General features: G+C 33.3%; 1 protein-coding gene across 1 annotated transcript in view; it reads right to left on the minus strand.

Annotated features, from left to right (window-relative positions):
• The window catches only part of LOC132529084 (solute carrier organic anion transporter family member 1B3-like), a 53,361-nt gene extending 44,305 nt beyond the window's left edge, over positions 1 to 9,056 (minus strand). The window contains exon 1 of the mRNA XM_060165332.1: positions 8,967 to 9,056. Coding sequence (XP_060021315.1) covers positions 8,967 to 9,056 — 90 coding nt within the window. The remainder of the gene's footprint in view (positions 1 to 8,966) is intronic.
• Between the last annotated feature and the right edge of the window lie 1,348 nt (positions 9,057 to 10,404).

Here is a 10,404-nt window from a genome sequence, read left to right on the forward strand (position 1 = left end):
TGAGTATCTCCATTACTATGTCACTATTATTTTTCTGAAGGATAATTTTCAAATTATTCTTAGACATTTTAGTTTATTTAAAAAATTATCTGAAATCTTCATCAAAATTGCATTTTATGATTACTGAAAAAATAATTGCATTTTATGATTAGTGAATTTGAAATTGTCAATATTTCAATTGACTCTTCTCTGTAGCTCATAATATTTTTAATGAAGAAAATATTCTCTTAATGAGCCCACAGCAAATTGTGCTAACTGGAAATATTCTCAATTCCTTTTTAAAAATATTTACCTATGTACATTTTTTATTCTAAATATCACAGTTACTATCATTTTTGCCTCTCTTTAGAGTATCTTTCTTGAAAAATATTTATATAAGAAAAATTTATGTTTTCTTTAACATTTGCCAATTTTTGTCACTGGAAAATTATAGGTATATTCAGTTACTTTTTATTCAGATAAAGAATATACGTTCATCCAATTCAAATAGTACATGTATTGGGCTTCCCTGGTGGCGCAGTGGTTAAGAGTCCGCCTGCCGATGCAGGGGACACGGGTTTGTGCCCCGGTCCGGGAAGATCCCATATGCCGCGGAGCGGATAGGCCCGTGAGCCATGGCTGCTAGGCCTGCGCATCCGGAGCCTGTGCTCCACAACGGGAGAGGCCACATCAGTGAGAGGCCTGCATACAGAAAAAAAAAAAAAAAAACTGTAAAGGGGCTGAATGTATGTTTTTTTTTTAAAAAAATGTTTTTTTCTATGTTTATTGAGATGAACATGTGATTTTTATTCTTCCTTTGTTAATATGGTGTATCACATTGATCGATTTGCAAATATTGAACCATCCTTGCATCCCTGGAATAAATACAACTGGATCGTGGTGTTATGACCCTTTTTATATACCGTTGGATTCAGTTTGCTAATATTTTGTTTAGGATTTTTGCACCTATAATCATCAAAGATATTGACCAGTGATTTTCTTTTTTTGTAGTGTCTTTGGTTTTGGTATCAGAGTAACAGGGGCCTCATAGAATGAATTTGAGAGTGTTCCATCCCTTCAGTTTTTTGGAATAGTTTGAGAAGGATAGTTACTAATTCTTGTTTGTGTGTTTGGTAAAATTCCCTGATGAAGCCATTCGGTTCTGGACTTTTGTTTGCTGGGAGTTTATTATTATTATTTTTACAAACAATTTCACTACTACTGATTGGTCTGTTCAAATTGTCTATTTCTTCTTGATTCAGTCTTGGCAGGTTGTATGTTTCTAGAAATTTGTCCATTTTTTCTAAGTTACCCAATTCATTGGCATGTAACTATTCATAGTATTCTCTTATGATTTCTTGTATCTTTCTTGTATTGATTGTTATTTCTCCTCTTTTATTTATTGTTTTGTTTATTTGGGTACTCCCTCTCTTCTTCTTGATGATCCTGGCTAAAGGTTTATCAATTTTATCTTTTCTACAAAAACAGCTCTTGGTTTCATTGATTTTTCTATTGTTTTTTGATCCCCATTTTTCCTCCTTGATCTTTATTATTTCCTTCCTTCTGCTGACTTTGGGATTTGTTTGATTTTCTTTTTCTGATTTTTTTAGATGATAGGTTAGGTTGTTTATATGAGATCTTCCTTGTTTCTTGAGGAAAGCCTGTATTGCTGTGAACTTCCCTCTTGGAACTGCTTTTGCTATCAATACATTCCATAGATTTGGGAGTGTTGTGTTTCCATTTTCATTTGTCTTGAGGTATTTTCTGATTTCCTCTTTGATTTCTTCATTGATCCATTGGTTTTATAGTAGCATGTTATTTAGTTTCCACATGTTTGTTCTTTTCCCATTTTTCTTTCTGTAATTGATTTCTAGTTTCATACCATTGTGGTCAGAAAAAAAGGCTTGATATAATTTCTATCCTCTTAAATTTGTTCAGAATTATTTTGTGTCCTAGCATGTGATCTATCCTGGAGAACATTCTACGTGCGCTTGAAAAGAATGTGAATCCTGTTGTTTTGGAATGTAATGTCCTATAAATATCTATTAAGTCTAACTGGTCTATAGTGTCATTTAAGACCACTGTGCCATATTGATTTTATGTCTGAATGATCTGTTCATTGATGTAAGTAGGGTGTTAAAATTCCCTACTACTATTGTATTATTGCCTATTTCTCCCTTTATGTCTGTTAATATTTGCTTTATATATTTAGATGCTCCCGAATTGAGCGCATATATGTTAATGAGTATGAATCCTCTTCTTGTATTGATCCCTTTATCATTACATAATGCCCTTGCTCACCTTTGTTATAGTCTTTCTTTTAAAGTCTATTTTGTATTGCTACCCCTGCTTTCTTGTTGTTTTGTTTGCATGAAATATCTTTTTCCTACCCCTCACTTTTCAGTCTGTGTGTGTCTTTAGCTTTGAAGTGAGTTGCTTGTAAGAAGCATATAGAAGGGTCTTTTTTTTAAATCCAGTAAGCCACCCTATGTCTCTTGATTGGAACATTTAGTCCATGAACATTTAAAGTAATTATTGATAGGTATGTACTTATTGCCATTTTATTACTTGTTTTCCAGTTGTTTTTGTAGTTCTTCTCTGTACATTTTTCTTCTTTTTATTTCTTCCCTTACAGTTTAATTTGAAATCTATTTATGATAAAAACTCTCATTAAAATGTATATAAAGGGACCATATCTCAACATAATAAAGTCCATCTATGACAAACCCCCAGTTAACATCATACTTAATGGTGAAAAGGTGAAAGCTTTTCCTCTAAATTCAGGAGCAAGACAAGGATGCCTACTCTTGCCACTTCTGTTTAACATAGTATTGGAAGTCCTAGCCACAGCAATCAGACAGGAAAAAGAAACCAAAGCCATACAAATTGGAAGGGAAAATTAAAACTGTCACTATTTGCATGATACTTTATATAGAAAACCCTAAAGCCTTCACCCAAAAACTGTTAGAACTAATAAATGAATTCAGCAAAGTGTCAGGATACAAGATTAACATACAGAAATCTGTTGTTTTTCTATATCTAATAATGAACTATCAGAAAGAGAAAGATTAAAAAATTCCATCAAAAAGAATAAAATACCCAAGAATAAATTTAACCAAGGAGGTGAACCAACTATACTTTGAAAACTTTAAAACACTGATAAAATTGAAGATGATACAAAGAAATGAAAAGATGTCTTGTGCTCTTGGATTAGAAGAATTGATATTCTTAAAATTTCTATACTACCCAAAGAATCTGTAGATTTAATGTAATCTTTATCAAAATACCCATGACACTTTTATAAAACTAGAACAGGTAATCCTAAATTTCATATGGAACCACAAAAGACCCTGATTTGCCAAAGCAATCTAGAGAAAAAAGAACAAAGCTGAAGGTTTCACGCTCCCAGATTTTAGACAATACTATAAAGCTACAGTAACCAAAACAACCTGGTACTGGCACAAAAACAGACACATACATCAATGAAACAGAATAGAGAGTCTAGAAGTAAACCCAGACATCTATGGTCAATTAATCTTCAACAAAAGAGGTAAGAATACACAATAGAGGAACGACAGTGTCTTTAACAAGTGGTGCCGGGGAAAATGTACAGTTACATGCAAAACAATGAGATGAGAGCACTTCCTCACACCATACACACAAAAAATTAAAATGGATTAAAGAGCTAAGTGTAAGACCTGAAACCATAAAACACCCAGAAGAGAACATAGACAGAACACTGTTTGACATATTATAAATTGTAGCAACATTTTTCTTTTTTTGGTTCTGTCTCCTAAGGCAAAAAAAATTAAAGCAAAAATAAACAAATGAGCCCTGATTAAACTTAAATCCTTCTTTACATAAAGGAAACCATGGATTAAAAGAAAAAGACAACCTTTGTAATTGGAGTTAATATTTGCAAATAATATGACTGGCAAGGGGTTAATATCCAAAATATATAAACAGCCCATGCAACTCAATATAAAAAATAAGTAAATAATTGGCAGAAGACCTGAGTAGACATTTTTCTAAAGCAGACATACAGATGGCCAACAGACACATGAAAAGATACTTAACATCACTAACTATTAGATAAATGCAAATCCAAACAACCATGAGATATCACCTCACACCTATCAGAATGGCCATCATCAAAAGGTCTACAAGTAATAAATGTCAGTGAGGATGTGGAGAAAAGGGAATACTGTACACTGTCAGTGGGAATGTAAATTGGTGCAGCCACTTGCAGTATGGAGGTTCCTCAAAAACTAAACATATGGAGATTCCTCAAAAAACTAAAAATAGAATTAACATATGATCCAGCAATTCCACTCCTGAGTACATATCTGGAAACCTCAAAAACACTAATTCGAAAAGATATATACACCCAATGTTCATAGTAGTGCTATTTACAATAGCCAAGATATTAAAGCAATCCAAGAGTCCATCAACAGATGAACAGATAAAGAAGATGTAGTGGGTATACACACACACACACACACACACACACACACACACACACATGAATATTACTCAGCCATAAAACAGAGTGAAAATCTGCCATTTAGAGTAATGTGTATGGACCTAGAAAATACACTTAGTGAAATAAGTCAGACAGAGAAAGACAAATACCATATGATATCACTTATATGTGGAATCTAAAAAATAATACAAACAAATGTATATAGCAAAACAGAAACAGATTCACAGATATAGAAAAAAAACTAGTGGTTACCAGTAGGGATGGGGAAAGCAGGAGAGGCACATTAGGGGTATGGGATTAAGATATACAAACTGCTATGTATAAAATAGATAAGCACCAAAGATATAAGGTATAGCACAGAGAATTATAGCCATTATCTTGTAATAAGTTCTAGTGTAGTATAATCTGTAAAAATACTGAATCTCAGGTATATAGAGACTATATACCTAACACTGATATAGTATTGTAAGTCAACTATACTTCAATTAAAAAAATAAAAATTAAAAAGAAACGACTCAACTATGACTTATGTATAAGAAACTCACTTTAGATCTAAAGACACGCAAAGACTGAAAGTGAAGTGATGGGAAAAGATATTCCACACAATTGGTAACCAAAAGAGAGCAGGGGTGGTTGTATTTATATCAAACAAAATAGACTTTAAGTAAATAATGTCACAAGAGACAAAAAGGACATTATATAATGATAAAAGGGTCCATTGACCAGGAAGATTTAATAAGTATCTCTATCCCTATCTGTCTATCTATCTATCTACCTCTCTTTCTATCCCCAACATTAGAGTACCTAAATATATAAAGCAAACATTTACACAACAGAAGGGAGAAATAAAGAGCAATACCATAATAGTGGAAGATTTTAATACCTTATTTTAAATAGTGGATAGAAATAATAAGGAAATGGATAACTCAAACACCACTATAGACCAAATTGACCTAAAAGACATACAAAAAACGTTCCACCCAATGACAATGAAATACACATTCCTTTTAAATGTACTCATATCTTTCTCCAAGATATATCACGTGTTAGGCCACAAAATAAGTTTTAACAAATCTAAGAAGATTGATATCATCGCAAGTATCTTTTCTACCCACAATGGAATGAAACTAGGAATCAATAGCAGGAGAAAAACTGGAGAATTCACAAATATGTAAAAATTAGGCAACACCCTCTTGAACAACAATAGGTCCAAGAACTCAAAAAGGAATTTAGAAAATATCTCAAGACAAACAAAAATGAAATCACAAAATACCAAAACATATGGTATGTACAAATACAGTATTAAGAAGGAATTTCATAGTGAAAAACAGCTACATAAAAAAAGAATGATCTCAAATCAGCCACCCAACTTTATATCTCAATGTGCTGGACATTGATTTCATTCTCACATGTACAGCAAGATGACAACAATCTGGCCAAAGCAAGTAAGAAGCAATAAAAATAGTAGTAGCTAGCATTTATTGAGCACTTACTATATACCATACATTGTTCTAGTGTTTTACTTCTGTTAGTGGATTTATTCCTTACCATAAGTCTGTCAGCCAGATGCTATTATTTCCCTTTCACAGGTGAAAAAACTTAGATGCAAAGAGGGCAAATGACTTCCTCTAGGAAAAATATATATATTTACAGGTTTTGGAGATTAGGACCTGGACATCTTTGCATGCCGTCACTCTGCCTACCCATGAATATATTAGGTAGCCCAGCAAGGGGGTCTTAAGGTTGCAAGTGGAGTTAAGGCTGCTAATCAGATGACCTTGAAGAGGTTATCCTATATTATCCTGGTTAACTCAATGTAATCCTAAGGGTCCTTTAAATGTGGAAAAGGGAGCAGAAAAGTCAATGTCAATGTGAAAAATACTTGACTGACCATCACTAGCTTTGAATATGGAAGAGAGCTATTAGTCAAGAACTTTGGGCAATTTCCAGAAGTTGGAAAAGGCAAGGAAATGAATTGTCTTTTAGAGTCTCCAGAAAGGATACAGCTCTGCCAAAGTCTTGATTTTAGCTCAGTGAGACCTATTTCAGACTTCTCAACTTCAGAATTGTATGATTATTACAGAACTGTGATAAATTTGTTTTGTTATATTAAAGATATACATACACACCTATACATATGTGTGCATTTGTATTTCAGTGTCAGGAGGTGATAAATGCTATGAAGAAAAATCAAATTTGGTTCAAGGGTTATGGATAGGAAATGCTAATTTATATGGGGTGGTCAGGCCTGAGGTAATGTTTAAATAGAGATTTGAATGAGATGAAAGAGCAAGATATCTGGGAGTCAGACATTTCAGATGAGGAAAGAGCAAGTGCAAGTGCAAGCTTCTCCAAGTCAGAAGTGCACGTCACATCTTGAGAAATAGCAAAAAGTCTAATAAGCCAGAAGAAGCTTAGCCAGAGGAAAACTGTGGGGTAGGGATACTGTTGGTGGTTACAAATGGGATGGTTATCCTAATGATTTCCGGAAGGGGAGTGGGAATGAAGGTAGAATGGGAGACCTTTTACTTTTTCCCTATTATTTATGTTTTTTGATGATGATGCACTGCTATTGTGTTTTTAAAGAATTTTCATTACAACGCAGTGGTACAAGAAATCTGAAGCACAGAAATGACAAGTGTAAAGATGAACAATGTACTTGCAGGGTTTATATAACCTACTTGGTTCAGTTCAAAAATTGAGGGAAAGGGGTAAGAAAGAATCAAACTATGCTGTTGTTATTCTAAATTATTATCTTTTTACACATTTTTCCCTGCTGAGTCTGTATACCCACATCAGTAACAACGTGTATTTGTGTGTGTGCAGGCAAATATGTTTGCTTGAAACTCAATTATTCGGTATAAAGGGGAATTTTTAGAAGTACAGAATGAGGAAGATTATTAAGTAGCCCACTTACAAATCTGTGCTTACCAGAATATCTTGAGGGTACTAATATTATGGAAACCCACAGGTACTTTAGCAACATGGAGTACAATTGAGCTCACGGGACTTGCAATCAGACCGCCTAATTTCAGACCTTGGCTCTACCACTTTCCAGCCTAGGGACCTAGAGAAAGTCATTCACCCTCTAAGTTTTTTTTCATGTGTAAAAGGGAGATAATAGCATATGGCTGACTGAATTGTGGTAAGGAATAAATCCATTAGTAGAACTAAAATACTAGAGCAGTGTCTTGCATTTAGTAAGTGCTCGATATACTATTACTGTTATTGCTTCTCTGTTCTTTATTATTGGGCTGCAATTCACATACTTTATACACACTGACAACTTGCTAACTCGAAGCTTTTCTCCAAATATGCTGCAAGAGACTACCCAGGCAATTTTATTTGCTTCAGCTAGTTTGTTGTCACCTTGAATGCATGTGCAAATGAATCACTGTAACCCTCCATATTTAAAAGCGAAATAAGCCAGCACAACCTACTACCCCTAGGCAATAGAATGTGGTCCAGTTGCATTAGCCAGTACTTTCTCCTGGTGACTGCTTTTCTGTTTAAATATTACTTAAATATTTCATCAGAACTGATTTTACCAATAATCTCTGAAAAACAAACAGACCTCATGTTCCCTGGACAAAGTTAAAACAGACTTTATATAACATGATTGCAATTGAATCTGATCTCTGGTCTTTATTCAGCTAGATAAGACTATAACTTTGAGGAAAACATTTTAAATATTGATCAAAGTCAGCCCTGATTCGTTTCTTGATTTCCTCTAGTCTTCTCTATCGGGGTTTAAAGGCTTTGATTTAGTTTTAAGAGTTTTCCATTTACAACCTAGATGACTTCACACAAACTTCTCAACTTCCTTGAGTCTTGGTTTCCTTGACTCTGTGCTCAAGGATTGCTTTTTCCTGTCTGTGAAAATCGCAATACAGTCTATATCATTCACTGTCTCACCGTTTTGTGACAAAAGCAAGAGACAGGATTATCAGTTTTACCCACTTGCATATGGAAAAATTAAATGACTTTCCTAAGTCATCAACTAGGTCTTTGGGCCAGGTCTTTTAGTTCCCTTCAGACTATATCATTTAAGTTAATAGAATAACAAATGCTGTTCTTTAAAAAAAAAAAAAATTAAATAGGTCAAGACCACAAAGTGATTCACAAGACTGATAAATCTTCTCTGTTATAGGTCAAATGTAAGAATTTTTTTTTACATACTATCCATTACACAGAGACTGCTTTATTTTAATCACATTTGTAAGTATCTTTTTGTCCATCAAGAATCAAAGAGAAGATATCAAAATCTTTCTAAATTTTCAACATTAATAAATTCTTAACTAGAAATGTCACCAAAGACCTTTTATTCAGATTTAAAGATTGATTTATATCAAGATGTATATCATTGTGTTAATATTTTAATGTATGCTTCAGTTGAAAACTCTAATTTGAAATATAATATTCTTTTAAAAAACTGGCTGCCTTTTCTTTAAATCAAAATTCTCCCTTTACTTATTTTAGTTTGAAAACATGAAACGCATTCCACCTTGAATCCATTGCAGTAGTTTCTAGTTTTCCTTTTCTCAGAATGTTGTGCCTCTGCTGTCTTACTCAAATGTTGATTCTGGTCCATCATTGAAATGCAGATATCATGTGAATGTTTTCAATTTTTGTCGATGTTTCGTTCAAAATGATCACCTTTTTGGAGAGGAAAGTTATAATTTATTTCACTTGAACAATTCAGAAATGAGAAAAGCCTCAAGGTCAACATCAATCAATCAATAATTCCACTAATATTCATTCAGGACCTACCATGTCCTGAGCACCGGGACACAAAAGGAAACACACACTCACACACACACTCACACACACACTCACACATATACAAATTTCTAGCTTTAGCGAGATTGTAATTTAGGAGGATAAATGTATGGAGGGGAACTTGAAACAACAAATAAATAAAGTAATATAGAATCACACACTAGATGGGATTAAATAAATTATCAGCAATTACCTATTGGAAATAAAATTTTGTTATATTTTCTGTATATCTACATTATAAGGTTTAGGAAGGCAAATAAGTGTTTAATTCATCTTTCTGGTTTTACAAAATGCCAAACAGTACCTTGCATATAGTAGATAGTCAAAATGAATAGAAAAATAATGTAATTAATTATAATTAGAGTGGCCTAAAAAGGTTTCAGAGAGAAAATATTAATACCTCTGGAACCAGGCTCAAAAACCAGAGAAAGTTTGGATTTGTTAAAAAGAGCTTAGTGTACTCAAAGTACCTGGCAGAGGGACTATGGCCGTGCTTGAACTTACCATCACCATGATTCCACTTTATTTTAATTTTGTTTATTTTTGAAGAGAGAGTATATTTGAAGTTGAAAGCACAAAACGTCAAAAATGACATATAGGAAAAGTTCTTCCTCTAACCCTCATCCAGTTTCTCTTTCTGAGGAAGAGTATTATTAGCTTTCAATGAATCTTGTCCAGAAATACGATATGCATTTTTAATTAAATACACAACATGTTCCTTTTTTAACACAGATGGCAGCATACCGTTACTACAGTTATCTGCCTTTTTGCTCTGCTTTATATACTTAACTTTATATTAATGTGGCTTACTCAGTTTTCTTATGGTTCTAGGGTATTCCATTGTCTGTAGTTTATCTACCTAGTTTTATGTCTAGGGAGCATCTAATTTAGATTAGGTTGCATCGAATTATTTCATATTAGAAAAATTTCTCAATATGTCTTTTGATTTATGTGTGATCATTTCTGTAGGATAAAATTCCTACAAGTGGAGTTTTGAGGTCAAATGTAAGAGGGATTAAAATTTTGAGAGTTATTAAGCCCCTATCTTAAAGACTAGTAAAATGAATCAACTTATTTCTTAGATTTGCTCTTTTTTGTAGAATAGTGTGTTATTCACTGAGGTTTAGAAAATGTATTCTTATTTATTCATATGTGCATAATAC

The sequence above is a fragment of the Lagenorhynchus albirostris genome, chromosome 11 (genome assembly GCF_949774975.1).
Source record: "Lagenorhynchus albirostris chromosome 11, mLagAlb1.1, whole genome shotgun sequence".
Classification (NCBI taxonomy): Eukaryota; Metazoa; Chordata; class Mammalia; order Artiodactyla; family Delphinidae; genus Lagenorhynchus; species Lagenorhynchus albirostris.